The sequence below is a fragment of the Bombina bombina genome, chromosome 4, assembly GCF_027579735.1.
Source record: "Bombina bombina isolate aBomBom1 chromosome 4, aBomBom1.pri, whole genome shotgun sequence".
In the NCBI taxonomy this organism is placed as follows: domain Eukaryota; kingdom Metazoa; phylum Chordata; class Amphibia; order Anura; family Bombinatoridae; genus Bombina; species Bombina bombina.
Window position 1 is genome coordinate 703,740,801 of NC_069502.1, and position 23,935 is coordinate 703,764,735.

Sequence of the window (23,935 nt, forward strand, 5' to 3'; positions counted from 1 at the left end):
GACATGCCCTTACACCAGTCTGAAGGGGCTAGGGAGGTCTTGTCTGAGGGAGAAATTTCAGATTCAGGAAAAATTTCTCAACAAGCTGAACCTGACGTTATTACATTTAAATTTAAATTGGAACATCTCCGCGCTCTGCTTAAGGAGGTGTTATCTACTCTGGATGATTGTGACAATTTGGTCATTCCAGAGAAATTATGTAAGATGGACAGGTTCCTAGAGGTCCCGGTGCCCCCCGAAGCTTTTCCTATACCCAAGCGGGTGGCGGACATTGTAAATAAAGAATGGGAAAGGCCCGGCATACCTTTTGTCCCTCCCCCTATATTTAAGAAATTATTTCCTATGGTCGACCCCAGGAAGGACTTATGGCAGACAGTCCCCAAGGTCGAGGGGGCGGTTTCTACTCTAAACAAACGCACCACTATCCCTATAGAAGATAGTTGTGCTTTTAAAGATCCTATGGATAAAAAATTAGAGGGTTTGCTTAAAAAGATGTTTGTTCAGCAAGGTTACCTTCTACAACCAATTTCATGCATTGTTCCTGTCACTACAGCAGCGTGTTTCTGGTTCGAGGAACTAGAAAAGTCGCTCAATCAAGCATCCTCTTATGAGGAGGTTATGGACAGAGTTCAAGCACTTAAGTTGGCTAACTCTTTTACCTTAGACGCCACTTTGCAATTAGCTAGATTAGCGGCGAAAAATTCAGGTTTTGCTATCGTGGCGCGCAGAGCGCTTTGGCTGAAGTCTTGGTCAGCGGATGTGTCCTCCAAGAACAGATTGCTTAACATCCCTTTCAAGGGGAAAACGCTGTTTGGCCCTGACTTGAAAGAGATTATTTCAGACATCACTGGGGGAAAGGGCCACGCCCTTCCTCAGGATAGGTCTTTTAAGGCTAAAAATAAAACAAATTTTCGTCCCTTTCGCAGAAACGGACCAGCCTCAAATTCTACATCCTCTAAGCAAGAGGGTAATTCTTCTCAAACCAAGCCAGCCTGGAGACCGATGCAAGGCTGGAACAAAGGTAAGCAGGCCAAGAAGCCCGCTACCGCTACCAAGACAGCATGAGATGCTGGCCCCCGATCCGGGACCGGATCTGGTGGGGGGCAGACTCTCTCTCTTCGCTCAGGCTTGGGCAAGAGATGTTCAGGATCCTTGGGCGCTAGAAATAGTTTCTCAAGGTTATCTCCTGGAATTCAAGGAACTACCCCCAAGGGGAAGGTTCCACAGGTCTCAATTGTCTTCAGACCAAATAAAAAGACAGGCATTCTTACATTGTGTAGAAGACCTGTTAAAAATGGGAGTGATTCATCCTGTTCCATTAGGAGAACAAGGGATGGGGTTTTACTCCAATCTGTTCATAGTTCCCAAAAAAGAGGGAACATTCAGGCCAATTTTGGATCTCAAGATCCTAAACAAATTTCTCAAGGTCCCATCGTTCAAGATGGAAACCATTCGGACAATTCTTCCTACCATCCAGGAAGGTCAATTCATGACCACGGTGGATTTAAAGGATGCGTATCTACATATTCCTATCCACAAGGAACATCATCGGTTCCTAAGATTCGCCTTTCTGGACAAGCATTACCAGTTTGTGGCACTTCCATTCGGACTAGCCACTGCTCCAAGAATTTTCACAAAGGTACTAGGGTCCCTTCTAGCGGTGCTAGGGCCAAGGGGCATTGCAGTAGTACCCTACTTGGACGACATACTGATTCAAGCGTCGTCTCTACCTCAAGCAAAGGCTCATACGGACATTGTCCTAGCCTTTCTCAGATCTCACGGGTGGAAAGTGAACGTAGAAAAAAGTTCTCTATTCCCGTCAACAAGAGTTCCCTTCTTGGGAACAATAATAGACTCCTTGGAAATGAAGATTTTTCTGACAGAAGCCAGAAAATCAAAACTTCTAAGCTCTTGTCAAGTACTTCATTCTGTTCCTCTTCCTTCCATAGCGCAATGCATGGAAGTAATAGGTTTGATGGTTGCGGCAATGGACATAGTTCCTTTTGCGCGAATTCATCTAAGACCATTACAACTGTGCATGCTCAGACAGTGGAATGGGGATTATACAGATTTGTCCCCGACGATCCAAGTAGATCAGAGGACCAGAGATTCACTCCGTTGGTGGCTGACCCTGGACAACCTGTCCCAAGGGATGAGCTTCAGAAGACCAGAGTGGGTCATTGTAACGACCGACGCCAGCCTGGTGGGCTGGGGCGCGGTCTGGAAACACCTGAAAGCTCAGGGTCTATGGTCTCGGGAAGAATCTCTTCTCCCGATAAACATTCTGGAACTGAGAGCGATATTCAATGCTCTCAAGGCTTGGCCTCAACTAGCAAAGGCCAAATTCATAAGGTTTCAGACAACATGACGACTGTTGCATATATCAACCATCAGGGGGGAACAAGGAGTTCCCTGGCGATGGAAGAAGTGACCAAAGTAATTCAATGGGCGGAGCTTCACTCCTGCCACTTGTCTGCAATCCACATCCCAGGAGTGGAAAATTGGGAAGCGGATTTTCTGAGTCGTCAGACATTTCATCCGGGGGAGTGGGAACTCCATCCGGAAATCTTTGCCCAAATAACTCAATTATGGGGCTTTCCAGACATGGATCTGATGGCGTCTCGTCAGAACTTCAAGGTTCCTTGCTACGGGTCCAGATCCAGGGATCCCAAGGCGGCTCTAGTAGATGCACTAGTAGCGCCCTGGACCTTCAACCTAGCTTATGTGTTCCCACCGTTTCCTCTCATTCCCAGGCTGGTAGCCAGGATCAATCAGGAGAGGGCTTCGGTGATCTTGATAGCTCCTGCGTGGCCACGCAGAACTTGGTATGCAGACCTGGTGAATATGTCATCGGCTCCACCATGGAAGCTACCGTTGAGACGGGACCTTCTTGTTCAAGGTCCGTTCGAACATCCGAATCTGGCATCACTCCAACTGACTGCTTGGAGATTGAACGCTTGATTTTATCAAAGCGTGGGTTCTCAGATTCTGTCATTGATACTCTTATTCAGGCTAGAAAGCCTGTAACTAGAAAAATTTACCATAAAGTATGGAAAAAATATATCTGTTGGTGCGAATCAAAAGGATTCCCATGGAACAGGGTAAAAATTCCTAAGATTCTATCCTTTTTGAGAAAGGATTATCTGCAAGTTCTTTGAAGGGACAGATTTCTGCTTTATCTGTTTTACTTCACAAGAAGCTGGCGGCTGTGCCAGATGTGCAGGCTTTTGTTCAGGCTCTGGTTAGAATCAAGCCTGTCTACAAACCTTTGACTCCTCCTTGGAGTCTCAATTTAGTTCTTTCAGTTCTTCAAGGGGTTCCGTTTGAACCCTTACATTCCGTAGATATTAAGTTATTATCTTGGAAAGTTTTGTTTTTGGTTGCAATTTCTTCTGTTAGAAGAGTTTCAGAGTTATCTGCTCTGCAGTGTTCTCCTCCTTATCTGGTGTTCCATGCAGATAAGGTGGTTTTGCGTACTAAACCTGGTTTTCTTCCGAAAGTTGTTTCTAACAAAAATATTAACCAGGAGATAGTTGTGCCTTCTTTGTGTCCGAATCCAGTTTCAAAGAAGGAACGTTTGTTGCACAATTTGGATGTAGTTCGTGCTCTAAAGTTCTATTTAGAGGCTACAAAGGATTTCAGACAAACATCTTCCTTGTTTGTTGTTTATTCTGGTAAAAGGAGAGGTCAAAAAGCAACTTCTACCTCTCTCTCTTTTTGGCTTAAAAGCATCATCAGATTGGCTTATGAGACTGCCGGACGGCAGCCTCCTGAAAGAATCACAGCTCATTCCACTAGGGCTGTGGCTTCCACATGGGCCTTCAAGAACGAGGCTTCTGTTGATCAGATATGTAAGGCAGCGACTTGGTCTTCACTGCACACTTTTACCAAATTTTACAAATTTGATACTTTTGCTTCTTCTGAGGCTATTTTTGGGAGAAAGGTTTTGCAAGCCGTGGTGCCTTCCATCTAGGTGACCTGATTTGCTCCCTCCCATCATCCGTGTCCTAAAGCTTTGGTATTGGTTCCCACAAGTAAGGATGACGCCGTGGACCGGACACACCTATGTTGGAGAAAACAGAATTTATGTTTACCTGATAAATTACTTTCTCCAACGGTGTGTCCGGTCCACGGCCCTCCCTGGTTTTTTAATCAGGTCTGATGATTTATTTTCTCTAACTACAGTCACCACGGTATCATATGATTTCTCCTATGCAAATATTCCTCCTTTACGTCGGTCGAATGACTGGGGAAGGCGGAGCCTAGGAGGGATCATGTGACCAGCTTTGCTGGGCTCTTTGCCATTTCCTGTTGGGGAAGAGAATATCCCACAAGTAAGGATGACGCCGTGGACCGGACACACCGTTGGAGAAAGTAATTTATCAGGTAAACATAAATTCTGTTATTTTGTACATTTTTTTCTGCCATTAAGGGTTAGTTATCCATTGCTAATGGGGGCAATCCTTTGCTAAATTTATGCCTTTACTGGGAAAAATCTGATTGTTATAATTTTTCCAGTTCCTTATTATTAAACTGTCATAATTTTTTTTTCTGTGCTTCTTAAAGGCACAGTGCGTTTTTCACATTACTTGTAATTTGAGTGAAAAGTATTTCCAAGCTTGCTAGTTTAATTGCTAGTTTGTTAAACATGTCTGACTCAGAGGAATATCTCTGTGCTATATGTGCAAAAGCCAAGGTGGAGCCCAATAGAAATTTATGTACTAATTGCATTGATGCTACTTTGAATAAGAGTCATTCTGTACAAATTGAACATCATTCACCAAACAACGAGGGGGAAGTTATACCGACTAACTTGCCTCACGTGTCAGTACCTGCATCTCCCGCTCGGGAGGTGCGTGATATTGTAACGCCGAGTACTTCAGGGCGGCCATTACAAATCACACTACAGGACATGGCTAATGTTATGACTGAAGTTTTGTCTAAATTACCAGAACTTAGAGGTAAGCGAGATCACTCTGGGGTGAGAACAGAGTGTGCTGATAATATTAGGGCCATGTCAGATACTGCGTCACAATTTGCAGAACATGAGGACGGAGAGCTTCATTCTGCGGGTGACGGATCTGATCCAAATAAACTGGATTCAGACATTTCAAATTTTAAGTTTAAGCTGGAAAACCTCCGTGTATTACTAGGGGAGGTCTTAGCGGCTCTGAATGATTGTAACACAGTTGCAATACCAGAGAAAATGTGTAGGTTGGATAAATATTTTGCGGTACCGTCGAGTACTGACGTTTTTCCAATACCTAAGAGACTTACTGAAATTGTTACTAAGGAGTGGGACAGACCCGGTGTGCCTTTCTCACCCCCTCCTATATTCAGAAAGATGTTTCCAATAGACGCCACCACACGGGACTTATGGCAAACGGTCCCTAAGGTGGAGGGAGCAGTTTCTACTTTAGCTAAGCGTACCACTATCCCGGTGGAGGATAGCTGCGCCTTTTCAGATCCAATGGATAAAAAATTAGAGGGTTACCTTAAGAAAATGTTTGTTCAACAAGGTTTTATATTGCAACCCCTTGCATGCATTGCGCCTGTCACGGCTGCAGCAGCATTTTGGTTTGAGTCTCTGGAAGAGACCCTTGAATCAGCTCCATTAGATGAGATTACACACAAGCTTAAGACCCTTAAGCTAGCTAATTCATTTATTTCTGATGCCGTAGTACACTTAACTAAACTTACGGCTAAGAATTCCGGATTCGCCATTCAGGCACACAGAGCGCTGTGGCTAAAATCCTGGTCAGCTGATGTTACATCTAAATCTAAACTACTTAACATACCTTTCAAAGGACAGACCTTATTCGGGCCCGGTTTGAAGGAAATTATCGCTGACATTACAGGAGGTAAAGGCCATGCCCTGCCTCAAGACAGAGCCAAACCTAGGGCTAGACAGTCTAATTTTCGTGCCTTTCGTAACTTCAAGGCAGGAGCAGCATCAACTTCCTCTGCACCAAAACAGGAAGGAGCTGTTGCTCGATACAGACAAGGCTGGAAACTTAACCAGTCCTGGAACAAGGGCAAACAGGCCACAACAAGCCTACTGCTGCCCCTAAGACAGCATGAAGTGAGGGCCCCCGATCCGGGAACGGATCTAGTGGGGGGCAGACTCTCTCTCTTCGCCCAGGCTTGGGCAAGAGATGTCCAGGATCCCTGGGCGTTAGAGATCATATCTCAGGGATATCTTCTGGACTTCAAAGCCTCTCCCCCAAAAGGGAGATTTCATCTTTCAAGGTTGTCAACAAACCAGATAAAGAAAGAGGTGTTTCTACGCTGTGTACAAGATCTTTTACTAATGGGAGTGATCCATCCGGTTCCGCGGTCGGAACACGGACAAGGTTTTTTACTCAAATCTGTTTGTGGTTCCCAAGAAAGAAGGAACCTTCAGACCAATCTTGGATTTAAAGATCCTAAACAAATTCCTAAGAGTTCCATCGTTCAAAATGGAAACTATTCGGACAATCTTACCCATGATCCAAAAGGGTCAGTACATGACCACAGTGGATTTAAAGGATGCCTACCTTCATATACCGATTCACAAAGATCATTGCCGGTATCTAAGGTTTGCCTTCCTAGACAGGCATTACCAGTTTGTAGCTCTTCCATTCGGGTTGGCTACGGCTCCAAGAATCTTCACAAAGGTTCTGGGCTCTCTTCTGGCGGTGCTAAGGCCGCGAGGAATTTCGGTGGCTCCGTACCTAGACGACATTCTGATACAAGCGTCAAGCTTTCAAACTGCCAAGTCTCATACAGAGTTAGTACTGGCATTTCTAAGGTCGCATGGGTGGAAGGTGAACGTAGAGAAGAGTTCTCTCTTACCACTCACAAGGGTTCCCTTCTTGGGGACTCTTATATACTCTGTAGAAATGAAGATTTACCTGACAGAAGACAGGTTAACAAAGCTTCAAAATGCTTGCCGTGTCCTTCATTCTATTCAACACCCGTCAGTGGCTCAATGCATGGAGGTAATCGGCTTAATGGTAGCGGCAATGGACATAGTACCCTTTGCACGCCTACATCTCAGACCGCTGCAATTGTGCATGCTAAGTCAGTGGAATGGGGATTACTCAGATTTGTCCCCTACTCTGAATCTGGATCAAGAGACCAGAAATTCTCTTCTATGGTGGCTTTCTCGGCCACATCTGTCCAGGGGGATGCCATTCAGCAGACCAGATTGGACAATTGTAACAACAGACGCCAGCCTACTAGGTTGGGGCGCTGTCTGGAATTCCCTGAAGGCTCAGGGATCATGGAATCAGGAGGAAAGTCTCCTTCCAATAAACATTCTGGAATTGAGAGCAGTTCTCAATGCCCTTCTGGTTTGGCCTCAGTTAACAACTCGGGGGTTCATCAGGTTTCAGTCGGACAACATCACGACTGTAGCTTACATCAACCATCAAGGAGGGACAAGAAGCTCCCTAGCGATGATGGAAGTATCAAAGATAATTCGCTGGGCAGAGTCTCACTCTTGCCACCTGTCAGCGATCCACATTCCTGGAGTGGAAAACTGGGAAGCGGATTTCCTAAGTCGTCAGACTTTTCATCCGGGGGAGTGGGAACTTCATCCGGAGATCTTTGCCCAAATACTTCGACTTTGGGGCAAACCGGAGATAGATCTCATGGCGTCTCGCCAGAACGCCAAGCTTCCTTGTTACGGGTCCAGGTCCAGGGACCCGGGAGCAGTCCTGGTAGATGCTTTGACAGCACCTTGGACCTTCGGGATAGCCTATGTGTTTCCACCCTTCCCGATGCTTCCTCGATTGATTGCCAGGATCAAACAGGAGAGAGCATCGGTGATTCTGATAGCGCCTGCGTGGCCACGCAGGACCTAGTATGCAGATCTAGTGGACATGTCATCCTGTCCACCTTGGTCTCTGCCTCTGAGACAGGACCTTCTAATTCAGGGTCCTTTCAAACATCAAACTCTAATTTCTCTGAAGCTGACTGCTTGGAAATTGAACGCTTGATTTTATCAAAGCGTGGCTTTTCGGAGTCAGTTATTGATACCTTAATACAGGCTAGGAAGCCTGTTACCAGAAAGATTTACCATAAAATATGGAGTAAATACTTACATTGGTGCGAATCCAAGAGTTACTCATGGAGTAAAGTTAGGATTCCTAGGATATTGTCCTTTCTACAAGAAGGTTTAGAAAAGGGTTTATCTGCTAGTTCCTTAAAGGGACAGATCTCAGCTCTGTCCATTCTTTTACACAAGCGTCTGTCAGAAGTTCCAGACGTTCAGGCTTTTTGCCAGGCTTTGGCCAGGATTAAGCCTGTGTTTAAAGCTGTTGCTCCACCATGGAGCTTAAATTTAGTTCTTAACGTTTTACAGGGTGTTCCGTTTGAACCCCTTCATTCCATTGATATCAAGCTGTTATCTTGGAAAGTTCTGTTTTAATGGCTATTTCCTCGGCTCGTAGAGTCTCTGAGTTATCAGCCTTACATTGTGATTCTCCGTATCTGATTTTTCATTCAGATAAGGTAGTTCTGCGTACTAAACCTGGGTTCTTACCTAAGGTTGTCACTAATAGGAATATCAATCAAGAGATTGTTGTGCCATCATTGTGTCCGAATCCTTCTTCAAAGAAGGAACGACTTCTGCACAATCTAGATGTAGTCCGTGCCCTGAAATTTTATTTACAGGCAACTAAAGATTTTCGCCAAACTTCTTCCCTGTTTGTCGTTTTTTCTGGACAGAGGAGAGGTCAAAAAGCTTCTGCTACCTCTCTCTCTTTTTGGCTTCGTAGCATAATACGTTTAGCCTATGAGACTGCTGGACAGCAGCCTCCTGAAAGAATTACAGCTCATTCCACTAGAGCTGTGGCTTCCACTTGGGCCTTTAAGAATGAAGCCTCTGTTGAACAGATTTGCAAGGCTGCAACTTGGTCTTCTCTTCATACTCTTTCCAAATTTTACAAATTTGACACTTTTGCTTCTTCGGAGGCTGTTTTTGGGAGAAAGGTTCTTCAGGCAGTGGTTCCTTCCGTATAAAGATCCTGCCTGTCCCTCCCGTCATCCGTGTACTTTAGCTTTGGTATTGGTATCCCAGAAGTAATGATGACCCGTGGACTGACCACACTTAACAGGAGAAAACATAATTTATGCTTACCTGATAAATTCCTTTCTCCTGTAGTGTGGTCAGTCCACGGCCCGCCCTGTTTTTATGGCAGGTCTAAATTTTTAAATTATACTCCAGTCACCACTGCACCCTATAGTTTCTCCTTTCTCGTTTGGTTCTTGGTCGAATGACTGGGTGTGACGTAGAGGGGAGGAGCTATATAGCAGCTCTGCTTGGGTGATCCTCTTGCACTTCCTGTTGGGGAGGAGTTAATATCCCAGAAGTAATGATGACCCGTGGACTGACCACACTACAGGAGAAAGGAATTTATCAGGTAAGCATAAATTATGTTTTTAAACAGCACCGGAGTGTGTTGTTTTTTCTCAGGCAGCATTAGAAGAAGAATCTACCTGAGTTTGTGTATGATCTTAGCGGTCGTAACTAAGATCCATTTGCTGTTCTCGGCCATTCTGAGGAGTGAGGTAACTTCAGAACAGGGGACAGCGGGCAGGGTTCACCTGCAAGGAGGTATGTTGCAGTATATTATTTTCTAAGGAATGGAATTGACTGAGAAAATACTGCTAATACCCATATAATGTAAGTGCAGCCTTAAATGCAGTAGTAGCGACTGGTATCAGGCTGATATGTATGTATGTTTACACTGAAGTATTTCTGGGGAATGGAACTTCACTAAGAAAATACTGTATACATTTAACTTATATTTAAGCCCCCACTGCAGTGAAAGCGTCTAGCAGCAGGCTTATTAATATCATTTCATAATTTTATTTTTAAAACGTTTACTGGCATGTTAATCGTTTTTCTCTGAGGTACTTGGTGATAAAACTTTTTGGGCATTATTTTTCCACATGGCTGTCGTTTAATTATGAATAAAATCAGTTTACTGAGCTTCCCCACTGTTATAATATGAGTGGGAGGGGCCTATTTTGGCGCTTTATTGCGCAGTAAGAATTCAGTCACAGTCTTCCTATTCCTTCCTCCATGATCCAGGACGTCTCTACAGAGCCCAGGGGTCTCCAAAACTAGTTTTGAGGGAGGTAATCACTCACAGCAGACCTGTGAGACTGTGCTTTTGACTGTGATAAAACGTTTATGTTCTGTTATCCGTTTTTTGGGTATTAAGGGGTTAATCATCCATTTGCTGGTGGGTGCAATCCTTTGCTAACTTAATGCATTTACTGTGAAAATTTGGTTGCTATAACTAATTTGGTTCATTGTTATTTCAACTGTGACAGTTTATTTGTGCTTCTTAAAGGCACAGTAACGTTTTTTATATTGCTTGTAAATTTATTTCAAAAGTATTTTCCAAGCTTGCTAGTTTCATTGCTAGTTTGTTAAACATGTCTGACACAGAGGAAACTCTTTGTACAATATGTTTAAAGGCCAATGTGGAGCCCAATAGAAATTTGTGTACTAATTGCATTGATGCTACTTTAAATAAAAGCCAATCTGTACATGTAAAGAAAATTTCACCAGACAACGAGGGGGAAGTTATGCCGACTAACTCTCCTCACGTGTCAGTACCTTCGTCTCCCGCTCAGGAGGTGCGTGATATTGTGGCGCCAAGTACATCAGGGCGGCCCATACAAATCACTTTGCAAGACATGGCTAATGTTATGACTGAAGTATTATCTAAATTGCCAGAATTTAGGGGTAAACGCGACCACTCTGGGGTGAGGACAGAGTGCGCTGATAATATTAGAGCCATGTCTGATACTGCGTCACAATTTGCAGAACATGAGGACGGAGAGCTTCATTCTGTGGGTGACGGATCTGATCCAAGTAAACTGGACTCAGACATTTCAAATTTTAAATTTAAGCTTGAGAACCTCCGTGTATTGCTAGGGGAGGTATTAGCGGCTCTGAATGATTGTAACACGGTTGCAATTCCAGAGAAATTATGTAGGCTGGATAGATACTATACGGTACCGGTGTGTACTGATGTTTTTCCTATACCTAAGAGGCTTACAGAAATTATTAACAAGGAGTGGGATAGACCCGGTGTGCCTTTTTCACCCCCTCCTATATTTAGAAAAATGTTTCCAATAGACGCCACCACACGGGACTTATGGCAGACGGTCCCTAAGGTGGAGGGAGCAGTTTCTACTCTGGCTAAGCGCACCACTATCCCGGTGGAGGATAGCTGTGCTTTTTCAGATCCAATGGATAAAAAGTTAGAGGGTTACCTTAAGAAAATGTTTGTTCAACAAGGTTTTATATTACAACCCCTTGCATGCATTGCGCCTGTCACGGCTGCGGCGGCATTCTGGTTTGAGTCTCTGGAAGAGACCATTAGCTCAGCTACATTGGATGAGATTACAGACAAGCTTAGAGTCCTTAAGCTAGCTAATTCATTTATTTCCGATGCCGTAGTACACTTAATTAAACTTACGGCTAAGAATTCCGGATTCGCCATTCAAGCGCGCAGAGCGCTGTGGCTTAAATCCTGGTCAGCCGATGTGACTTCTAAATCTAAATTGCTTAACATACCTTTCAAAGGGCAGACATTATTCGGGCCCGGTTTGAAAGAAATTATCGCTGACATTACTGGAGGTAAGGGCCATGCCCTGCCTCAAGACAGAGCCAAACCAAGGGCTAGACAGTCTAATTTTCGTGCCTTTCGTAACTTCAAGGCAGGAGCAGCATCAACTTCCTCCGCTCCAAAACAGGAAGGAACTGTTGCTCGCTACAGACAGGGCTGGAAACCTAACCAGTCCTGGAACAAGGGCAAGCAGGCCAGGAAACCTGCTGCTGCCCCTAAGACAGCATGAAGTGAGGGCCCCCGATCCGGAAACGGATCTAGTGGGGGCAGACTTTCTCTCTTCGCCCAGGCTTGGGCAAGAGATGTCCAGGATCCCTGGGCGTTAGAGATCATATCTCAGGGATATCTTCTGGACTTCAAAGCTTCTCCTCCAAAAGGGAGATTTCATCTTTCAAGGTTGTCAGCAAACCAGATAAAGAGAGAAGCGTTTCTACGCTGTGTACAAGACCTTTTACTAATGGGAGTGATCCATCCAGTTCCGCGGTCGGAACACGGACAAGGGTTTTACTCAAATCTGTTTGTGGTTCCCAAAAAAGAGGGAACCTTCAGACCAATTTTGGACTTAAAGATCCTAAACAAATTCCTAAGAGTTCCATCGTTCAAAATGGAAACTATTCGGACAATCTTACCTATGATCCAAAGGGGTCAATACATGACCACAGTGGATTTAAAGGATGCCTATCTTCACATACCGATTCACAAGGATCATTATCGGTACCTAAGGTTTGCCTTCCTAAACAGGCATTACCAGTTTGTAGCTCTTCCCTTCGGGTTAGCCACGGCTCCAAGAATCTTTACAAAGGTTCTGGGCTCTCTTCTGGCGGTACTAAGACCGCGAGGAATTTCGGTAGCTCCGTACCTAGACGACATTCTGATACAAGCGTCAAGTTTCCAGACTGCCAAGTCTCATACAGAGTTGGTTCTGGCATTTCTAAGGTCGCATGGGTGGAAGGTGAACGTAGAAAAGAGTTCTCTATTGCCACTCACAAGAGTTTCCTTCTTGGGGACTCTTATAGATTCTGTAGAAAAATCTACCTGACAGAAGACAGGTTAACAAAACTTCTAAATGCTTGCCGTGTCCTTCATTCCATTCAACACCCGTCAGTGGCTCAATGCATGGAGGTAATCAGCTTAATGGTAGCGGCAATGTACATAGTACATTTTGCACGCCTGCATCTCAGACCACTACAATTGTGCATGCTAAGTCAGTGGAATGGGGATTACTCAGATTTGTCCCCTATGCTGAATCTGGATCAAGAGACCAGAGAATCTCTTCTATGGTGGCTTTCTCGGCCACATCTGTCCAGGGGGATGCCCTTCAGCAGGCCAGATTGGACAATTGTAACAACAGATGCCAGCCTGCTAGGTTGGGGCGCTGTCTGAAATTCCCTGAAGGCTCAGGGATCATGGACTCAGGAGGAGAGTCTCCTTCCAATAAACATTCTGGAATTAAGAGCAGTTCTCAATGCTCTTCTGGCTTGGCCTCAGCTAGCAAGTCTGAGGTTCATCAGGTTCCAGTCGGACAACATCACGACTGTGGCTTACATCAACCATCAGGGAGGGACAAGGAGTTCCCTAGCGATGATGGAAGTCTCAAAAATAATTCGCTGGGCAGAGTCTCACTCTTGCCACCTGTCAGCGATCCACATCCGAGGCGTGGAGAACTGGGAGGCGGATTTCCTAAGTCGCCAGACTTTTCATCCGGGGGAGTGGGAACTTCACCCGGAGGTATTTGCACAACTGCTTCGGTGTTGGGGCAAACCAGATCTGGATCTCATGGCGTCTCGCCAGAACGCCAAGCTTCCTTGTTACGGATCAAGGTCCAGGGACCCGGGAGCGGTTCTGATAGATGCTCTGACAGCACCTTGGGTTTTCAACATGGCTTATGTGTTTCCACCCTTCCCGATACTTCCTCGACTGATTGCCAGGATCAAACAGGAGAGAGCATCTGTGATTCTAATAGCACCTGCGTGGCCACGCAGGACCTGGTATGCAGATCTAGTGGACATGTCGTCCTGTCCACCATGGTCTCTGCCTCTGAGACAGGACCTTCTGGTTCAGGGTCCTTTCAAACATCCAAATCTAATTTCTCTGAGGCTGACTGCATGGAGATTGAACGCTTGATTTTATCAAAGCGTGGATTCTCGGAGTCAGTGATTGATACCTTAATACAGGCTAGGAAACCTGTTACCAGGAAAATTTACCAAAAAATATGGCGTAAATACTTACATTGGTGCGAATCCAAGAGTTACTCATGGAGTAAGGTTAGGATTCCTAGGATATTGTCTTTTCTACAAGAAGGCTTAGAAAAGGGTTTATCTGCTAGTTCGTTAAAGGGACAGATCTCAGCTCTGTCCATTCTTTTACACAAGCGTCTGTCAGAAGTTCCAGACGTTCAGGCTTTTTGTCAGGCTTTGGCCAGGATTAAGCCTGTGTTTAAAACTGTTGCTCCGCCATGGAGCTTAAACTTAGTTCTTAACGTTTTACAGGGTGTTCCGTTTGAACCCCTTAATTCCATTGATATCAAGCTGTTATCTTGGAAAGTTCTGTTCCTAATGGCTATTTCCTCGGCTCGAAGAGTCTCTGAGTTATCAGCCTTACTTTGTGATTCTCCTTATCTGATTTTTCATTCAGACAAGGTAGTTCTGCATACTAAACCTGGGTTCTTACCTAAGGTCGTCACTAACAGGAATATCAATCAAGAGATTGTGGTTCCTTCATTGTGCCCTAATCCTTCCTCAAAGAAGGAACGACTTCTGCACAATCTGGACGTCGTCCGTGCCCTGAAATTCTATTTGCAGGCAACTAAAGATTTTCGACAAACTTCTTCCCTGTTTGTCGTTTATTCTGGACAGAGGAGAGGTCAAAAGGCTTCGGCTACCTCTCTCTCCTTCTGGCTTCGTAGCATAATACGTTTAGCCTATGAGACTGCTGGACAGCAGCCTCCGGAAAGAATTACAGCTCATTCTACCAGAGCTGTGGCTTCCACTTGGGCTTTTAAAAATGAGGCCTCTGTTGAACAGATTTGCAAGGCTGCAACTTGGTCTTCACTTCACACCTTTTCAAAATTTTACAAATTTGACACTTTTGCTTCTTCGGAGGCTGTTTTTGGGAGAAAGGTTCTTCAGGCAGTGGTTCCTTCCGTGTAAAGGTCCTGCCTGTCCCTCCCGTCATCCGTGTACTTTTAGCTTTGGTATTGGTATCCCATAAGTAATGGATGACCCGTGGACTGACTACACTTAACAGGAGAAAACATAATTTATGCTTACCTGATAAATTCCTTTCTCCTGTAGTGTAGTCAGTCCACGGCCCGCCCTGTTTTTACGGCAGGTCTAAATTGTAAATTAAACTCCAGTCACCACTGCACCCTATAGTTTCTCCTTTCTCGTTTGGTTTCGGTCGAATGACTGGGTATGACGTAGAGGGGAGGAGCTATATAGCAGCTCTGCTTGGGTGATCCTCTTGCACTTCCTGTTAGGGAGGAGATATAATCCCATAAGTAATGGATGACCCGTGGACTGACTACACTACAGGAGAAAGGAATTTATCAGGTAAGCATAAATTATGTTTTTTCGTTTTGTTAATCTGTTTTTTCTATTAAGGGGTTAATCATCCATTTGCAAGTGGGTGCAATGCTCTGCTAACTTGTTACATACACTGTAAAAAATTTGTTAGTTTAACTGCCTTTTTTCACTGTTATTTCAAATTTTGGCAAAATTTGTTTCTCTTAAAGGCACAGTAACGTTTTTTTATATTGCTTGTTAACTTGATTTAAAGTGTTTTCCAAGCTTGCTAGTCTCATTGCTAGTCTGTATAAACATGTCTGACATAGAGGAAACTCCTTGTTCATTATGTTTTAAAGCCATGGTGGAACCCCATAGGAGAATGTGTACTAAATGTATTGATTTCACTTTAAACAATAAAGATCAGCTGTTATCTTTAAAAGAATTATCACCAGAGGATTCTGACGAGGGGGAAGTTATGCCGACTAACTCTCCCCACGTGTCGGACCCTTTGACTCCCGCTCAAGGGACTCACGCTAAAATGGCGCCAAGTACATCAAAGACGCCCATAGCAATTACTTTGCAGGACATGGCGGCAATCATGGATAATACCCTGTCAGCGGTATTAGCCAGACTGCCTGAATTCAGAGGAAAGCGCGATAGCTCTGGGTTTAGACGTAATACAGAGCGCGCAGATGTTTTAAGGCCCATGTCTGATACTGCGTCACAATATGCAGAAGCTGAGGAAGAGCTTCAGTCTGTGGGTGACGTCTCTGACTCGGGGAAACCGGATTCAGATATGTCTACTTTTAAAGTTAAGCTTGAGAACCTCCGGGTGTTGCTTGGAGAGGTTTTAGCTGCTCTGAATGACTGTGACACAATTGCAGTGCCAGAGAAATTGTGTAGACTGGATAAATACTACGCGGTGCCGGTGTGTACTGACGTTTTTCCAATACCTAAAAGGTTTACAGAAATTATTACTAAGGAGTGGGACAGACCCGGTGTGCCGTTTCCCCCCCCCCCCCCCCTCCTATTTTTAGAAAAATGTTTCCAATAGACGCCACCACACGGGACTTATGGCAGACGGTCCCTAAGGTGGAGGGAGCAGTTTCTACTTTAGCAAAGCGTACCACTATCCCTGTCGAGGACAGTTGTGCTTTTTCAGATCCAATGGATAAAAAATTAGGTTACCTTAAGAAAATGTTTATTCAACAAGGTTTTATCCTGCAGCCCCTTGCATGCATTGCTCCTGTCACTGCTGCTGCGGCGTTCTAGTTTGAGTCTCTGGAAGAGGCCTTTCAGACAGCTACTCCATTGACTGAAATACTTGACAAGCTTAGAACAGTTAAGCTAGCTAATTCTTTTGTTTCTGATATCATTGTTCATTTGACTAAACTAACGGCTAGGAATTCTGGATTCGCCATCCAGGCGCGTAGGGCGCTATGGCTTAAATCTTGGTCAGCTGACGTGACTTCAAAGTCTAAATTACTTAACATTCCCTTCAAGGGGCAGACCCTATTCGGGCCTGGTTTGAAGGAAATTATTGCTGACATTACTGGAGGTAAGGGTCATACCCTTCCTCAGGACAGGGCCAAATCAAGGGCCAAACAGTCTAATTTTCGTGCCTTTTGAAACTTCAGTGCAGGTGCAGCATCAACTTCCTCTGCTACAAAACAAGAGGGAACTTTTGCGCAATGCAAGCCGGCCTGGAAATCTAACCAGGCCTGGAGCAAAGGCAAGCAGGCCAGAAAGCCTGCTGCTGCCTCTAAGACAGCATGAAGGAACGCCCCCCTATCCGGCAACGGATCTAGTAGGGGGCAGACTTTCTCTCTTCGCCCAGGCGTGGGCAAGAGATGTTCAGGATCCCTGGGCATTGGAGATCATATCTCAGGGATATCTTCTGAACTTCAAAGCTTCCCCCCCACAAGGGAGATTTCACCTTTCGAGATTATCTGTAAACCAGATAAAGAAAGAGGCATTCTTACGCTGTGTGCAAGACCTCCTAATAATGGGAGTGATCCATCCAGTTCCACAGATGGAACAAGGACAGGGATTTTATTCAAATCTGTTTGTGGTTCCTAAAAAAGAGGGAACCTTCAGACCAATTTTGGATCTAAAGATCTTAAACAAATTCCTCAGAGTTCCATCGTTCAAAATGGAAACTATTCGGACAATCCTACCTATGATCCAGGAGGGTCAATACATGACCACAGTGGATTTGAAGGATGCTTACCTTCACATACCGATTCACAAAGATCATCATCGGTTCCTAAGGTTTGCCTTTCTAGACAGGCATTACTAGTTTGTGGCTCTTCCTTCGGGTTAGCTACAGCCCCAAGAATTTTTACAAAGGTTCTGGGGTCTCTTCTGGCGGTCCTAAAACCACGGGGCATAGTAGTGGCCCCTTATCTAGACGACATCCTGATACAGGCGTCAAACTTCCAAATTGCCAAATCTCATACGGACATAGTGTTGGCATTTCTGAGGTCGCATGGGTGGAAAGTGAACGAGGGAAAGAGTTCTCTATCACCCCTCACGAGGGTTTCCTTCCTAGGAACTCTGATAGATTCTTTAGAAATGAAAATTTACCTGACGGAGTCCAGGTTATCAAAGCTTCTAAATTCCTGCCGTGTTCTTCACTACATTCCGCGCCCTTCGGTGGCTCAGTGCATGGAAGTGATCGGCTTAATGGTAGCGGCGATGGACATAGTGCCATTTGCGCGCCTACATCTCAGACCGCTGCAATTATGCATGCTCAGTCAGTGGAATGGGGATTACACAGATTTGTCCCCTCTGCTAAATCTGGATCAAGAGACCAGAGATTCTCTTCTCTGAACAGCACCGTGGTTCTTCATCCTGGCTTATGTGTTTCCACCGTTTCCTCTGCTCCCTCGACTGATTGCCAAAATCAAACAGGAGAGAGCATCGGTGATCTTGATCGCACCTGCGTGGCCACACAGGACCTGGTATGCAGACCTGGTGGACATGTCATCCTTTCCACCTTGGCCTCTGCCTCAGAGACAAGACCTTCTACTACAAGGTCCTTTCAATCATCCAAATCTAATTTCTCTGAGACTGACTGTCTGGAGATTGAACGCTTGATTTTATCAAGGCGTGGCTTCTCCGAGTCAGTCATTGATACCTTAATACAGGCACGAAAGCCTGTAACCAGGAAAATCTACCATAAGATATGGCGCAAATATCTTCATTAGTGTGAATCCAAGAATTACTCATGGAGTAAGGTTAGGATTCCTAGGATATTGTCCTTTCTCCAAGAGGGTTTGGATAAAGGATTATCAGCTAGTTCTTTAAAGGGACAGATTTCTGCTCTGTCTATCCTTTTGCACAAGCGTCTGGCAGAGGTTCCAGACGTCCAGGCATTTTGTCAGGCTTTGGTTAGAATTAAGCCTGTGTTTAAACCTGTTGCTCCTCCATGGAGCTTAAACTTGGTTCTTAAGGTTCTTCAAGGAGTTCCGTTTGAACCCCTTCATTCCATTGATATCAAACTTTTATCTTGGAAAGTTCTGTTTTTGATGGCTATTTCCTCGGCTCGTAGAGTCTCTGAGTTATCAGCTTTACAATGTGATTCTCCTTATCTGATTTTCCATACAGATAAAGTAGTTCTGCGTACAAAACCTGGGTTTTTACCTAAGGTAGTTTCCAACAAGAATATCAATCAAGAGATTGTTGTTCCATCATTGTTCAAAGAAGGAACGTCTTTTACATAATTTGGACGTAGTCCGTGCTTTAAAGTTTTACTTCCAAGCGACTAAAGATTTTCGTCAAACATCTTCCCTGTTTGTTGTTTACTCTGGACAGAGGAGAGGTCAAAAGGCTTCGGCAACCTCTCTTTCTTTTTGGCTTCGGAGCGTAATACACTTAGCCTATGAGACTGCTGGACAGCAGCCCCCTGAAAGGATTACAGCTCATTCTACTAGAGCTGTGGCTTCCACCTGGGCCTTTAAAAATGAGGCTTCTGTTGAACAGTTTGCAAAGCGGCGACTTGGTCTTCGCTTCATACCTTTTCAAAATTTTACAAATTTGATACTTTTGCTTCTTCGGAGGCTGTTTTGGGAGAAAGGTTCTACAGGCAGTGGTCCCTTCCGTTTAAGTACCTGCCTTGTCCCTCCCTTCATCCGTGTACTTTAGCTTTGGTATTGGTATCCCACAAGTAATGGATGATCCGTGGACTGGATACACCTAACAAGAGAAAACATAATTTATGCTTACCTGATAAATGTATTTCTCTTGTGGTGTATCCAGTCCACGGCCCGCCCTGTCCTTTTAAGGCAGGTCTAAATTTTAAACTACAGTCACCACTGCACCCTATGGTTTCTCCTTTCTCGGCTCGTTTCGGTCGAATGACTGGATATGGCAGTTAGGGGAGGAGCTATATAGCAGCTCTGCTGTGGGTGATCCTCTTGCAACTTCCTGTTGGGAAGGAGAATATCCCACAAGTAATGGATGATCCGTGGACTGGATACACCACAAGAGAAATAAATTTATCAGGTAAGCATAAATTATGTTTTTGTCTCACACATTTTTTTTCATGGACTTCACAACCTTGGAACTAGTTCCCAACAGTAAGGAATTTCATGGACTCTCACCACCATTAGAAAGAATACATAATTTATGCTTACCTGATAAATGTATTTATTTCTTGGTGGTGAAAGTCCACTAACCCCCCCCCCCCCCCCCCCATTTTTCTTAGTGGTTTCAGTTTCTAGTTTGCACCCTACTATCTTTCTTACTTCTTCTATTCCTGGCTATACAAAATACTGGGAGGGTCAGGGAAGTAGGAGGGATATTTAAACTCTGTTGCAGGATGTCTTTGCCTCCTCCTGGTGGCCAGCTGATGAATTCTTAAAAGTAAGAAATGTTGTGGACTTTCACCACCAAGAAAAAAAGAAAATGATCAGATAAGCATACACTATGGGTTTTTTAAATTACAGGAAATGGAATTGGGGTAGCTTTATAACAAAATGCCAGCAAAAAAATATATGTATGTATATTATATATATATATATATATATATATAATTATTTATTTACTTTTTAGAACAAACTATATAGCATTTTTATAGCGTTTAATATATATATATTATAGTTGGCATTGCTGACAACTTTAATACCAGCGCACATTAGCGATATGAAAGCGATATTTAGCGCTCCACTTGCAATCTGGCCCTTTATGTGATATTTTGCATAACCGCCCAGAAATGTGGCATATTATTGACTTATTATTCTATTATTAACCATTTCATTTTCACTATTCTTTTCACAGCTCTCTCAGGTGGATCAAATGGTAAGACTTATTTCAATCAATATTATTACATACTTGAAAAAATCTATAGTTAAAAGTTAAATAAGTGGAGAAGATCATGCTATGTACTATACTATAGATATTATAAAGAGCTTGGGAAATCTGTAGTGTTGTACAAATTATTTTGTCTCAACAAATTGCTGTGTGTAGAAGATAGAAGATGCTTTTACTATATATCAGTATTGCTGGCTGAAACATGCTGAGCTGTATGCATTCTTTTATAAGTAAGAAATGTACAGAGTAAAATGTCTTCAGAGCACATGGAAGTAAGCAGGGACCAAGATATGGACTCTGGAAGACCCTACACCAGAACTAGTACGGATGTGCCTCTGCCTGTGGCCACTTCCTTATTGGGTGTGATGTCATTTGGCACTTCATGATGATGTCACGTCATATGGGAGAAAAAAAGTATGCATGGCCTTCTCATTCTACTAATGTGCTAATAATTAGAAGAAGGATATCAAAAGAACAACACATTTGTTGGCATTCACATTACTTACTGAATGAGAAGGAAAACAAGTATCGTCCTTCACATTCAGGGAGTTTAGGTAAGGTTAGGGACGGGGATAGGGCTGAGATAGGGCTAGGGTTACAGGTTTGGGTTAGGGCTATGGTTGCAATGCATTGCAGCCCTCTGACATCAAAGGGGTTAATAGGAGTGACCCCCCCCAGTACCAGTACAACTTTTATACACAGACATTGCGGTCATTGTAGCTATAATTGTGCCTTTAGGTGCTGTGTTTAGGGTATGTTTTGTATTTATATGTAACTTGATCTGTATGTTCAAAGGGGGAGGACACAGTAAAAGGATATATCCTCTATCATAAACCGAATTTCTCAAAGTTGTTGTTTATCCACTAAACACTGTCGGGGGCATAGGATTAATTCTCACAATACTGCAGATTGCAGCCGTGTGGTGGGAAACAAGCCAAATTGAAAAAATTACACAGTAAATATAAAAGATATCAATTTTAATTAATTTATTAAACCAAAGTTTAAAAAATAGTTATCAATCATGAAATAGTATGTTAGCGTTAAATTAAAATTGTGAATACAGAGAGAAAAAGGTATGGCAACGCCAGAGTTTAAAGTGATGGCAATGAAGATGCACAATAACTTACTTTTTAATCTAGCCGTGCCATTCTAATACCCCGCGCTCTGGCCGCCCACTTCAAAAGTTTTTTTTTTTTTGGTGAGAAAACGGTTTGATCTGTTCTCCAATCTGAATTCTAGCCATGCGGCACTTTTGTTGTAGCTAGATCACTGATTGGAGTTGGAGAACAGTTCAAACCGTTAGCTCATCAAAAAAAAAATTACTTTTGAAGTTGGCGGCCGGAGCATGGGGTATTACAGGGGCACAGCTAGATTTAAAAGTAAGTTACAGTGCATCTTCATTGCAACTGATGAATTAACCTCAATCTAAAATATTGTTTCCATTCCGGATCTGATTATAAAAAGTGGAAAATTGACCATCACTTTAAGAACTCACATATTGCTTTCTGTCCTATATCCTTTTTGAGGCAACATTTTTTGCTTTAAATTCTCTATGTCAGGACATGTCTGGGTAAATAAATAAGCTGGTGGTTATTTTTAGTAGTTTGTTATTGTACTCAAGAATGCAAAATGCTGGCAACAGTGAAGTATTTCAGGCACAGTTAAGTATTGCAAAAAAAAAAGAAAGAAAAAATCTCAGCTGATCTAAAACTGTAACCAAATTAGGATGTTTGCCATAAATGAGACTTGAGCCTTACTATTTTTAACCGTATTCTTCCTGAAGGGTCACTACAGATGAGTGGATTTCCAGGCATTTATATAATGTCGTTAGCACCTAATTTAATTACAGCATGTTTTCTAATTCTTGCACGTTCCTTTTTATGTATTGTAGTTCCTTCTTATTTCCATTGTGTAACGTTCTTTTATTCGTTTTGTGTCTTTGTTTCTGCTCCCACTCACTAAGCTTCAAGTGCAGTGAAGAAGGGTTTGACTTTGGCTATGCATGAATATAGCTATACAGATAGTTACATTCCAGCAAAGGACATAATTAACCCCTTTTTAAGTTTTTTATAAAGATTGTCTTCTGATATTACTAAACTACCAAATTGGTATGGACTACTGTTAAAGGGACATAAAACCCATATTGTTTCTTTCTTGATTCAGATGGACTCTAGGATACAATTTAAATAAAAATTTCAATTTACTTCTATTATCAAATTTGCATCATTCTTATGTTATTCTTTGTTGAAGAGATATCTAGCTTGGTAGCGTGCACATTTCTGGGGCACTACATGACAGGAAATGATGCTGCCACGTAGTGCTTTTGCTAATGTATAACATTATTGTAAAACTGCTGCCATAGAGTACTGCAAACACGTGCACGCTCCTGAACTCTCCTTCCTGCTTTTCAACAAAGGATATCAAGAAAATAAAGACATTTTGATAATAAAAGTAAATTGGAAAGTTGTTTGAAATTGTATGTTCTATCTGAATCATAAAAGAAAAAATGTGGGTTTTATGTCCCGTTAATGGTTGCTGTTATGGAAATATGGATTTTTGTTGCACATTATTGCAAATGCTATACTTATTTAAAACAACTTTTACCTTTCTGATTACAGTTCTGTGCACAGAGGGTACTATGCACACAAAAGTATAAAAAATTATATATAATTACCTTTTAGATTGCATGTATAAGCTGTATTATATTTCCCACGGGAATAGGGTCCTCATTTCCTCCTGTGTTTGTTTGAAAAATGTTGTTCTGTCTCTTTAAAAAAAATTGTATCAGCGTTGTTCTTTAATCTTTTGTACCCATGGACAGTGCTGCGGAAACTATAATAATAATATTAATAATATAATAATAATAGTAATATTACTAATATAATAATAGTAATATTAATAATTTAATGATAGTAATATTAATAATATAATAATAGTAATATTAATAATTTAATAATAGTAATATTAATAATTTAATAATAGTAATATTAATAATATAATAATAATAGTAATATTAATAATATAATAATAGTAATATTAATAATATAATAATAATAGTAATATTACTAATATAATAATAGTAATATTAATAATTTAATGATAGTAATATTAATAATATAATGATAGTAATATTAATAATATAATATTATGACGTGTAAATATTGCCTGAATGATATAATATATTGTTGTTTACACTTGGTCCAATCCCCAATCCCAGCTTTCCCATTTTACAGATGCAAATATACAAATATTCCAAAATCCAAACTATTCCGAAATAAAAACATTTTGCAGGTCCCAAGCATTTTGGATAAAGGATTTTGTATGTCTACATGTTGAAAAAGATGCCAAACTCCTACTAGTTTCAGCTTACTAGCCCACCTTGTTAATTTTTCATGGCAAATAAGTTTAACGTTTACAGGAAGAGAACCAGGAGGGCAATGGTTCAGTAGCTCAGTCTATTGCAAGTCACCACCGGGGAGCAGA

The 23,935-nt window shown here is 42.6% G+C and overlaps 1 protein-coding gene across 3 annotated transcripts in view; it reads left to right on the top strand.

Annotated features, from left to right (window-relative positions):
• MAP3K5 (mitogen-activated protein kinase kinase kinase 5) overlaps positions 1-23,935 on the top strand; it is a 690,524-nt gene that overhangs the window by 532,115 nt on the left and 134,474 nt on the right. For all 3 annotated transcript variants that reach the window (XM_053710886.1, XM_053710887.1, XM_053710888.1), the window contains exon 21: positions 20,420-20,440. In XM_053710886.1, coding sequence (XP_053566861.1) covers positions 20,420-20,440 — 21 coding nt within the window. The remainder of the gene's footprint in view (positions 1-20,419; positions 20,441-23,935) is intronic.